The sequence below is a fragment of the Glandiceps talaboti genome, chromosome 8 (genome assembly GCF_964340395.1).
Source record: "Glandiceps talaboti chromosome 8, keGlaTala1.1, whole genome shotgun sequence".
Classification (NCBI taxonomy): Eukaryota; Metazoa; Hemichordata; class Enteropneusta; family Spengelidae; genus Glandiceps; species Glandiceps talaboti.
This window is the reverse complement of record NC_135556.1, coordinates 8,726,473-8,739,515: the sequence shown is the minus strand read 5'-3', so window position 1 is coordinate 8,739,515 and position 13,043 is coordinate 8,726,473. Positions and strand designations below refer to the sequence as shown.

The following is a 13,043-nucleotide window of genomic DNA, read 5'->3' as shown; positions in this document are numbered from 1 at the left end:
CAAACATGAAGTATCAAAGTGTCCCCTCATCCCTTAATATCATGATTCAGTGCTTAAAAATAAACTATTTTAACAATGTTCCGTGTATCAGCATTATGATAATACCCTTTGTCTTTATAGTGTTTGTAAGTCACCCCCCCCACCACACACACACACACACACACGCACGCACGCACGCACGCACACACACACACAGACACACACGCGCGCACGCACACACACACGCACACACTCAAGATAAAATCAGTAGAAAATTATATCAGGACAGATGATCAATTGTTATTCCTCTAATTTTGTACATCAAAAACATTGTCTTTTTTGCAAAGACAGTTTCAACCCTCAAAATGAGGCAAAATGACAGAATCAGAATCCTTGATATATCATCATCATCATCATCATCATCATCATCATCATCATCATCATCAGCACTAGCTCTCAATTCTATTTGCCCTTTTTGTTCTCACTATCCTTCAACAATCTTCGTAATATTTTCCCACTTTGCGATTTTGGAATCTCATCGATAAATTCCACTCCTCCACGCAATTTTTTGAATGCTGATACCTTGCCTATCAAAGTAAGAAAAACACAAATACCAAAAAGACATTGAATAAAATATTTTCAAACCATAAGATTTTCTTTTAGAGTGGTGAACCACTACGAACTGTAAACTATTCTCAAATATTGTAGAAAGTTTATTTACATGACACATATTCAAACTACCAACATTTACTTCAGCCTGTCCGGCACTAGATATGGCCTTACATAAATGGTCAAAGGCAGTCAATAGGCAGCGACGCACAACTGAATTTATATACATATAATTATTTCGACATATGTAGAACGTTAAACACTCATAGAAGACTATTAAGATATATGCAATTTTGAGTAATATGCAAGGGGATCTAGCTATATTCATATCTTTACTACTATAAATGTGTATCCTCTCGCTAAAATAACTACATTTCTGACACTATTAACATACTACCATGAACTACGGAAAGTCTTGTTTTTACCTTCAACAAATTTATACACGTCCTCTGGAAGCAGGTTTTTACTGTTCGTCACAATAAAAGCCTTTGGCAACTCTCCAGCTTCCTCATCCTGAACAGGGATAACTGCCGCATCTTGAATTCCAGGATGACTTATCAGCAGGGCTTCCAATTCTGCAGGGGCAACCTGAAAAAGTAGAAACAACTTTGGAAGATAGTAGTTGTAACAGTTAACTGATATGCACGATCCATATTGGTTACTATGTCGACTTCAAAAGCACCAACATTCCTGTAAAATATCTGTGAGGCCGAATTTAATGATGTAAGACAAATCAGTAGTTGACAGGGTTTGGTCAACAGGAGGATTTTGCATTATAATTATGAAGTATTACATACAGTAATTAAATTACATTAAATTACATTGTGATTAAATTACATGAAGAAAATATGTACTTGATTTATTAAAATTACCTGAAAGCCTTTGTACTTGATGAGTTCCTTCAGTCTATCTTCCACATGCAAGTGATATTTTTCATCGATGTAACCAATATCTCCTGTATAGTAAAAGTACACAGGGAAAGACCACTTTGATCCTCGCACATCTTAGCAGTAGCCATGTACAAGGCATGTAATGTGCCTCACAGCCCTGTATAATACTATTATACTACAGTGTACTTATCTGACCAGATAGCATACTTCGAGTTGGGAAGGTTGCTGCTTACATTGCTGTCTACACAATTGTAACCATGCCAATAACTACAGCAGAATGAATGAAGAAAATACATTCAAATTTGTTTGTGTGTGTGATCCGACCAATTCTTCTGAAAAACACAAAAGTGGTCTTCAAAAACTACAATGAAGTTACCTATTATACTAGTTTATACCAATACTTTAATAGGCTTTTTCTATTAATACCAGATAGTGTAATAATACATTAAAGAGAGATATTTAGTGACAGCTTAATATATGATGTTTCACTGTCATGTTTGTTACTAATACGGCTCGGTTAAAAAGTGGATAATCTATATGCCAAGACTGATATTTAGTTCAAATGAATAGCAGATATAGTTTTAAAAACGTTTAGATTTAAATTTAGATACCTCTAATTAAAGATTAGCATTTCCAAAATTCAAGGTAAACTTTCTGAACTGAAAATGTATTGTCACGTGTGTGTGTGTGTGTGTGAGAGAGAGAGAGAGAGAGAGAGAGAGAGAGAGAGAGAGAGAGAGAGAGAGAGAGAGAGAGAGAGAGAGAGAGAGAGAGACAGACAGACAGACAGACAGACAGACAGACAGACAGACAGACAGACAGACAGACAGACAGACAGACAGACAGACAGGCAGGCAGACAGACAGACAGAGAGACAGAGAGAGACAGACAGAGAGAGGGAGAGGGGGAGGGAGAGAGACAGAGAGAGACAGAGAGAGACAGAGAGAGAGCACACGTACATTTCTGCTTTTCAGCCCACAGACAACTTTGAAATTTTGTTGAGCGTTCCTGGTTATTGGTTTAGTGTGTGAATATGACAACTGTTGCGCTGTCATCATATAATTATTTCGGAAATAAAGTTAAGCCAAACTTAGACAGACCTGACGAGACCCAACCATCTTCATCAATCATTTGTGCTGTCGCCTCTGTGTTTCCAAAGTACCCTTGCATCACTGACGGACCACGAAGGCATATAACTCCACTTTCACCAACGGGTAATGTTTTTCCAGTTTCAATATCAACAACCTAAAAGTAACCGACATCATCATCATCAAATGATACATTTATAGGTACAGATGCTGTAATTGAACTTTCCAGGCATACGAAACTGTGACAAGTAGTCTAGAAAATATTCACATGTTGCCCATATGTAGATTATAATGAGTAACCATGTTTCCACCACAGCCGCCCCCCCCCCCCCTTGTAATTACTGAAAGCTCCCTAAGATACAATCGCTCGTGGCGATAACTTTTACCTTGGCTTCAGCATTTGGCACCAAAGTCCCACTCGATCCCTTTGGCCATTGATTTGGGTCATTCCCGTAACACACGTGTGTCGCAATTGCTTCTGTTAATCCATACCCTACAAAAGACACAGGACAAATAGTGTTTTAAGAAGAACCACGAGTTTGCGCTTTCATCATCTATTGCTAGCATGTGCGCATATATATCCGTGTTACACCTTGAATGCACTACACAACAGCCAATCATACCTGGTTTGCTCTAGACAACAACAATCACAACTTGTATGCTGTGGTAGACTTGTATGATCTGGTCAACAACCAATCACAACTTGAATGTTCTAGGCTACAACCAGTTGCACATGATACACATGTATAGTTCATAGTCAACCGTTCACATCACATTTGGTAGACAACTACAGTTTATAAACATTTACCTTGTCTAAGAATAGCTTTGGGATTTGTTCTTCTCAGCACAGCTGCAGGCAGCTCATCACTCAGAGGTGCTGCCCCACAGATAAATTCATCAATGCAAGATAAGTCGTAGTTATCAACAATTGGATGTTTTGCCAGGAGAAGTGCCATGGGAGGAACAATTGGTACGTGATTTACCTAATAGAATATTTTTACCAAAGAATCGTTTATTTTCTTCAAAATCAGCATGTTATAAGATACCATAATTAAAACAGAAAGCACTTGATAAAGTGGGTATGGTTTAACAGATAGTTATAGGTCAAGTCAGAGGCCATTTTCACCAGAATCAAGTCAACGTTGTCATCTACAGCGCTGTTACATAACATCTTACCCATTATCATGTTAATTACAAAATTCACTATAGAAAACCCATCCCGCATATCTCGGCCAAATAATCCGATGTTTCCCCCCAAATGTTCTGAAATCCATTAAACCTGGCAAAGACTGAGTGGGTGTATGTGTTTCCCCATGGACCCCCACGAACCGTGTGATAAACCTTTAGCCCTTTAAAGTGTTCCTGTCATGGATTAAAGGTATGCAGACACTTTTTTGTGTAAATGTGTCACGTTAACTGAAACAGTCTCCGTTAAATGAATTTGAGAGCATGGTTTAAACAATGGGGAAGAGTTGCAAAGGAGCATAACGATATATACAACAATAAATAAGCCACAAATTCAATTTTATTCACAACAAAATCAATTAATTTATTCAAATTCATTACTCCAACCACGTCCTATTCAATTTACTGCAATTCATTTCATTGCGATTGGGTTCATTTATACCATGCACGAGCGAAGTTGAACAAAAATATGGAATATATACTCTGGTCGTTCTACGTCACGACAGCTTGCGTCTGTGTCACGACAATGCATGTCTACGTCACTGGTTCTGCTATATTCAAAAATATGAGTCAGAACGTTCAAAATTGCCATACTTTCCCCGACTTTTACTGGCTCTGGTATAATTATGTTATTCTCCAATCTTTTTTCTTCATTCAAAATACTCGTGACTCGTCTAGAGACTCGTAGTGACAAGCCCCCCTAGGTCACTTGTATTTTCCTTGGCTGAACGAAGAAAAATATTTTGAGTATAAACATCTAATTATACAATGTAGTTCAGTTGATTTTGCGTGTATCTATAAATATGCTTCTTTTGTGAATTTCCTTGATCATCTTTTCTCCATAGTGTATACCAATTACTATTTTGTAAGACAGCTTTAAAAGATGGAAAGTTTGAATAAAATAAAAACATGAGATTCCACACCTTATAGTCTTGCACAGTTTTCAGGAAAACCTCCTGATCAAATCGTGGTAATGTTATCACTCGAGATCCCTGTACAAGTCCAAGGCTCATACTAGCCAACATACCATAGATGTGAAAGAAAGGCATAACTGCCACCGCGGTGTCATGTTCCTCCCTATGAAGAAGTCCAGGTATCCTGTTCAAAATAATACAATCGACACAAGGGTCAAATTTATTTGATGACTAACATCTTCATCAATTGGAGAGTAAATTGAGCTGCCATAGTACTGCAGTGGGTCCAATCCATAACGCTATTATCACCACACAAGTCATTATTGCATTGTAATTTTGTCAGGCTTTCTGTGGCTGCCTTGTTTTTACTTTATAGCATTTCATACTTATGGTTGTGGGGAAAATTGTTTGTATACTGTACCTGAGCTGTTCAATATTTGCTATGTAGTTAAAATGGCTCAGCATAACCCCCTTGGGGAGTCCTGTTGTACCACTGGAATACGGAATAACAACCACATCTTTCTTTGCGTGTATGGTCAGGTTCCGTGGAAATGCCGAACCATTGTTGTCAAGAAGAGAAGAAAACGTCTTACAACCGTCTGCTTGCCCAATCACGTAAACATCCTACAGAAAGAAGACAGACCACTGATATGATGGAATAAATAAATGAATTGTACAGACGTTCACTAATTATTTTCCCACCAATTGCAAATTGATGGAACTGATGGAATAAATAAATGACTGTATTGTATAAACGTTCGGTAATTATTTTCGCGGCATATATGCAAATTCCATTTTCTAGGTATAATCTACAAGCAAACCCCTTGCAAGGCTCATCAAACCCCAAATTATATAAATTATAATTCATTATGCCTATAGTTCTATTCTATACATACCTTGATGCTAGCGATTCTCTCCGCTCCTTGTCTCGCCTTCTCTGCAAACATCGGTAAGGTAACAATTATATTCGGTTGTGAAATTGCCAACTGTTGAACCAATTCCTCTGATGATAAAACACAAACACGGATACCAAATTTTCTACGCTGTGCAAAACTTCAAATGGCTTCAATGAAGAAAAGCATACAGACTTTGCAATATATAAATATACGTTGCTTACATTCATAAAAAAGTATATGTAAAGTTTATTTGTTGTTTGTTTGTTTGTTTGTTTGTTTGTTTGTTTGTTTGTTTGTTTGTTTGTTTGTTTGTTTGTTTGTTTGTTTATTGTTTACTGTTTCGTAGAATCCTTGTGAAATGTGTTGTTTCTTGCATTAAAATGTTTGCATAGTTATTGCCAATTGACAAGTTTCATATCACTTCGAAATTGGCAGTACACGTATTGTTCCTGGACATATAGCAATCTATGTCAGTAACGTTTGAGTAAATCTCTCCTTTTTAAAGCACTTACCTGTTGTATATAGAGGGTTAACAGTCGTAATAGTGCCACCAACGACTGAAACAGCACTGAATATCACAAAAAATTCAGGTATATTTGGAAGGTAAATTGCACAAGTGTCTCCCTGTTTAAAACCATCCAGAGTTAGGCCACCAGCACATTTGTAGACGAGTTCCTTTAGTTGTGTAAACGTATATGATTTACCGGTAACGCCATCGACCTGTCGGGGACAATATAAATATCAGCGATGAACTACATCAAATACTAAATTACATCAGTATTCCCAGAAATTCTTTTTACCGTAACCACAAGCAGTTCATTAAAGTATCATTGGATTTTGACTGGGTGCTGTACTTACCAATGCTTCCCTATTTCCAAATTTATCGAAATCTTTCATAACATATTCAGCTACATTCATGTCATCCGGGATTTGTATATCGGGTAAAGAACTCTTGAAAATCCCTGTGAAATATAAGAATACATTACTTACTTTACATACACTATAGGATCGTGCAGTATGTAAGAAGTTGGAAGGTAGGTAATATTTTTTGTGAATAAGGCAAAAAAAAAAATAATTCTAAGTTTCCGATAACCTGACCGACTGTAGTCTAAGCCACCTATCCTAAACATTTTATAGACGATCATTAAAAACAAAACGATAAGAAATTCTCTGTCTTCTTTAAATTTCATGTACGTCTGTTTTCTTTCCCCAGTGATGTCTATACATATTTCATGAAATGTGAATAATAGGGCAAAAAAATGTATGTTTTCGATAACCCGACCGACCCTAGTTTAAGCCACCCTGAACATTTTTTAGACAATGTCATTTAAAACAAAAGATAAAAAATTCTGTGTTTTCTTCAAACTTCATGCACGTCTGTTTTCTTTCCCCAGTGATGGCTATACATATTTCATGAAAGTATGACAGAATGGGAGGTTTTGGGTAAATGCAATATTTTTCAAACAATAAAACCAATTAAAAAATAAAATAAAATAAACACAACCTACCTACCTTTTTTTCTGAGGTTGGAAACAGATATCCGTGCTTCAGCACTGTTTTTTTAAGTGATGGTGTTAGTACCATTGAAATCATGTGCAAATACAAATGGGGATTGAACACACACACACACACACACACACACACACACACACACACATACACTCTGTCTGTCTGTCTGTCTGTCTGTCTGTCTGTCCGTCCGTCCGTCCGTCCGTCCGTCCGTCCGTCTGTCTGTCTGTCTGTCTGTCTCATAATTGCAGCTGATTGCTCACCAATTTCGTTGGACTTTTCACAAAGAACACTTGACGTATTAGCGAAGTACCTCCCAGTTATGTAATTTGGTCTTATTGTTGGCGGATTTGATATTTTCCACCATAAAGAGTTAGATCTTATGGTTGGCTGGATCGTTTGACGGGCGATGAACGCAGCTCTCAACATATTTACGAGATTTGAATCAACTATGGAAAATCTTCGATATCGTCATTCAAAGGTTGATCTCTTTAAAGAGAAAGACAAGGGTATTACCGGTAAATGCAATACTAGAGATGAAAGTATGAAAAAGTGTTACCAGTGGATGAGTCAATATACTATCATACCTAAGTATCCATAAGTGGCACTAAAACTGTATCACATGTAAACAGAATGCCTTTCCCTGCGAGGGCTAAAAAGGGGGTTGTTTTTACTTTAGTTGGCAAACATTGCTTTTACATAACAGTTATTGAAGCGTGAATAAATACATACAATGCCCCTACCCGACAGTTATTGAAACTATGGCTTATGATGTGATAATTAAAGATTGTGAGTAGACTAAGTACGTATCAATCATTTGCTTTCAGATAAACCCCAGACAACTGTCTGCGGATAAATCTATGCATAAATGAGCTTTGTCTGTGCATATGGCTGATAAACGAAAATTGAACATTTTGTGCCAAGAAAAATTGTATAAATCAGTTATGACCAATTTTACCTGCCGAAGGGGAGATTGTTATACTTTTGTCTGTCTGTCTGTCTGTCTGTCTGTCTGTCTGTCTGTCTGTCTGTCTGTCTGTCTGTCTGTCTGTCTGTCTGTCTGTCTGTCTGTGGACACGATATCTAAAAAAAACCTCCTGCGTTGATTGATTCTAATGAAACTTGCTACTCATCTTTCCTTTGGTAATAATAAGAACTGGTTAGGTTTTTGTAAACATCCAATGAACATTAATTAATCTTCCTGATAAATATTGTTCAGTCACTCTTGCTGTTTATTGTACATCCTCTCACTGTATCATGGGGTTTGTATTTTATATCTACTGTACTTTTCAGAGTGCCCTAGGCCAGGGCTACGCTCTTTAAATAAAAACTGGCTATTTGAATAAACGAATAACGCTGAGTGCGACCCCACGTTATCATGATTGTAAAACACCATTCATCAATTTGAATTAATGAGACCCACGGGGATGATACCATGGCTCTTCTATACAGAGGTGAAGTACTTGTCATGTACACTCATACAATGTAATAATGCGAAGATGTAAGTATTTGACATCTCACAAAATACAACCCCTTCTTCTTGGTGTCATTAAATATTACAGTCATCTATGTTTATATCATTTAGGCTGTCTGTAGGTCACGGGAGGTCACGGTCTGCTGTGTGTATATTCCGTGGGTTACTTAAAAGCAACAAAATGAAATGGGAAGAATCCTATGGTATAGACCGGTATGATCGGTAATTACAACCTGCTCCTCACAGGTGGCATTTATGAGTCAAAATGTCTGACCATCTCAGTACTAGTAGTCTACAGGAAAGTTATGTCAATAACAAATACATCTTGTCATATCAAATCTAAAAATCAGTTACAATATAGCCTGGAATCCATGCGGATTGGATTTTTTACATTCGTCTTTCCAATCACATGATTTTAAAGATGAATGTAAAAAATCCGATCCGAATGGATTCCAGGCTAGAGACAATACCAGTCAAACATAAATGCTTGATTATTGTAAAATAAGTTGGATTAATTACATGATGACCTTATACTCGAAACTTAGTTATGTACTATGTGCCTATTGCTATCTCCCTGACCTTCTCTCCTTGACACATGCAAATTACAACGAGTTTAATTCCTATAAACAGGCATAGGACTCGTAAAAACTGTGAATGTACTGTTTCTGTTTACAAGTTTTCAAAGCACACTTCAAGCTATAGTTAGAGGCCATAACTTGATCAAAGCCCTTTATCGCAAACACATTTTGGTCTCAAGAAAAACATAACATCCCAAAACTGTGTGTGTACGTTTCGTTCTTTATATTAGAGAGATTAAGATGTCTTCACATAGCGAGAACGTTACGCGGAACACCGATCGCGTTACGTTCTCGCTACGTGATGTACAGAAGCGATTAAGATGACAACATAACCTTTGACACGTCGCACAATTGTAAGTTGTAATAATGTATCTTATTGGCCAAGAAGTTTACCATCGTCCAATCATCGCTAGCTTTACAACATCGTTTTGTTGCGACAATGTTGGTAAACATAAGGACATGGCGGCAGCGAGGAGAAGGTACGTTAGTTATGAACGATACATTTTATTGTATATTTTCACAGCTGTGTTAAATTTTTATCCTTATTAGTCCTATGATATGACTACTATGAGAAAAAGCGGTCTTACCTAAAATGCAGCAAAAAACATTCATTTTACGCCCCGCGTAAGGTCTATACGATCGGTTCCGTACGCCTATAACTTATAAGCGTTGCATGGCAATATCCAGTGACAACTTTTTAAATCCAAAATTATTTGTTATCTGATTTGTTCTGTATTTTGAAGCGTAATTGACTGTGTATAACTGATAATTAAATTTGTTCGTGACCATAACCCAGCATTCCCAGGCGACTACCCACCAGACACGAATTCACAATGCGGAAATCGAATACACCAATGTACATTACTACATATTTGTCAATACTTTCAGACGAAGACGTCAAGAAATAACAGAAGCACTTTTATTAGAGGAAGACCACGATGACATCGAATTTTTTTTAATCAATACATTTTTGGAGAGCAGAAATCTTGTTAATACACCAATCGTACTTGATCTCTTTTCAAATGATGAGTGTTTTGAATACTTCAGGTAAGTACCCAAGAAGTGGGTGCATTATTTTAGTACAATTGCATAAGTCCAACTTGTCATATCAATAGAATATGTGTAGTACAGGTTGTGAAATGAAAAACAAAATTGCGTTGATAAGCCTACCGGTGTTGTCCTTTTGATGTTTTTATTCTATTTTTCATTTTTTGATATGACTTTAATTTTTTAAAAATGTTTTTGTATACAATGTACAGCTTACACATTCTTTCATTCTGTAAATTACAGATTTGGTAAACATGACTTGACCCGGTTACATGATGCACTCTCTCTGCCAGAAAAAATAGTTGGATATAATGGAACTGCAGCAACAAGTATGGAGGCACTACTCATTCTTCTGCGTCGACTATCATATCCCAACCGTTGGTGTGATTTAGTTCAATTTTTCCAGAGGGATGAACCAGAACTAAATATAATTTTCAATACGGTATGTCACTTTCCTCCTCTATTGACATAAAATGTAATAATGTGTCATTTTACGTAATTCTACATATCAACAGTTTGTGTCAATATTGTGCTAAATCAACAATGGATGTAAAATGTTTCTGCAAGTAGAATGACCTAGAAAAGTCACCTTAGAAACAAACATACTAGTAACCTAAAGGAGGACACTATAATATCAAAAATATCTCACCCACTACTATCAGATACGTATTCCTTTTAAAAGCTAATAGCAATCAGTAATTGAACTTTTTTTACATTTGTCAGTGTGATTATACTTATCTCAAATTTGTGTGATTTTTGTGTGCTCTTTTATGCAGATTGTAGAATATATCCATGGGCAATTTAACCATCTTCTCACATCCTTAAATTTGGCATGGCTTGACCCAGTTACATTTGCTGCAGCAATCCATAACAAGGGGGCCTCACTGGATAATTGCTGGGGATTCATTGATGGAACAACTAGATCAATTTCAAGACCACGTACTGGCCAAAGGGTTGTATTTTCTGGCCATAAAAGAACGCACTGCCTTAAATTTCAGGTAAGAGAATACTGGAACAGTGTTTCACAATTCAGGCGGAATAATATTTACACTAAAATTACAGTCTTTCATCAGAGTTTGAAAGACTTATTCATTCGATGATTGACGTACGAGTCATGAAGTTATTTTGGGAATATAGAATAAATATTAATGTTTAAGCTCTTAATAAATCTTAATTTTGGAGTCTTGTTTAATGTAGAGTTTCCTGTCATACTGGACATTGTAAAGAATGTGCAAATATCAAGATTTCAGTTTGTCAACACAGTTTATACATGTGCATCGAGCATTGTTGTTTGACAATTTAAATTCAGAGGTATTTGTTTGTCAACAACAACAATGCAGATTACAGACATACAAGCTACACTGACAATTGAACAATGGACATTGCACAGTGCACTAGGGACAACAAACTTTAGACATGAAATAGAGAAACACAAAAAAGTTTATCAAATAACACTTTGGCTGCAAACATTGATATGTATTTTGGTTCTCTAATACAAGTATTTCATCCAGTTTTCATTGTTTAAAAAATATTTCTTCAAATGTCTAGCATCACATTCAAGAAGCTATCTATGTGCCTTTTTATGAGCATCTACCTTTACTCCTCCAGCCTAACCCTATTTCAGTATGTTGATCCATCAATGCTCTAAGAAACCATGTCACGATCCTTTTCTTTAATGGCCTCAATGTCAAACCACATTAGTCTACAATCTGATAACTCATCAAAATAGATCAAAGCATTGTCCAACATGGTTTCTATTTTATTCAATTTCAGTCCCTTCAAGCACCAAATGGTCTTATAGCCCATATGTTTGGACCAATAGAAGGGAGCCGACATGATGCATATATGTTGGCAGAAAGCCAGCTACTTCCAATGTTAGAGCAAATTCAACATAATGGACAGATGATGTGTGTTTATGGTGACCCTGCTTATCCTCTTTGTCCAGAGTTAATGGGCCCATTCAAGGGGGCACACTTAACCCCTCAACAGCAGACTTTCAACCGATCCATGTCAGAAGTTCGTGTATGTGTGGAGTGGGATTTTGGAAAGATTATATCTATCTTTGCATTTCTTGATTTTAAGAAAAACCAAAAGTTCTACCTACAACCTGTAGCAATGTATTTTTTGGTGGCAACAATTCTAACAAATTGCCATACTTGTCTCTATGGAAGTGAAATTTCAACCTTTTTTGATCTACAGCCACCAGCACTTGAAACTTACCTTAGAAATGAATAAACATTGTTGGCTGTTATTTATGTATTAGTTGTAGTACCAACAGACTTATCAAATGTTATTATGCATATTACTGTTATTATGAATAAACATGATTGCTACTGATATTGTCTGAAATTGTATATTTTTGTTACATAAACAAAACAAAGTAAAAACAAAGATATCATTTATTTATTGAACACTGATTTATTTTGTCACAGTTGCCGGTAAAATGTGGAACAGAATTCATGGAAAGTAATAACTTAAGCAGGGAAAACTACAGGCCACAGCAAGCATGATCTAGATATGAACATTTTCCTGTGATATTGGAATGTATAGTTTCTGATTCTCCGATCCTCTCATCCCCAAGCATGCACCACTGATGGCATATTCCATTCTAGGCCTAGTGTAACAACATACCAACAAACTTACGTGTTTGTGTGTGTGTGTGTTTTTTCTTTTCCTTTCTTCCTTAATTAATAAATATATAAAACTCTCTATTCTTAATTTTCTTACCTGACTCTGTTTCTACCACTAGCCATATCTATCACAAAAAAAACCTGTAAATTGGTGACAGCTTATTTATATCATGTTTATATAATAGTAGTTTATCTACAGTCAGATTTTAATGAGTCAACAACAGATGGTCAGCTGATTAGTAAT

At 36.4% G+C, this 13,043-nt stretch overlaps 1 protein-coding gene across 1 annotated transcript; it reads right to left on the bottom strand.

The window, feature by feature from the left end:
* Positions 1-441: 441 nt before the first annotated feature.
* On the bottom strand, positions 442-7,427 carry LOC144439133 (uncharacterized; the record flags this gene model as incomplete). The annotated part of the gene is made up of 12 exons (XM_078128401.1): positions 442-566; positions 1,014-1,176; positions 1,461-1,543; positions 2,579-2,723; positions 2,953-3,059; positions 3,375-3,549; positions 4,675-4,849; positions 5,087-5,289; positions 5,562-5,668; positions 6,074-6,281; positions 6,420-6,523; positions 7,334-7,427. Coding segments are annotated over 12 exons (1,689 nt in total), but the record flags the coding sequence as incomplete, so codon positions are not given.
* Positions 7,428-13,043: the final 5,616 nt, after the last annotated feature.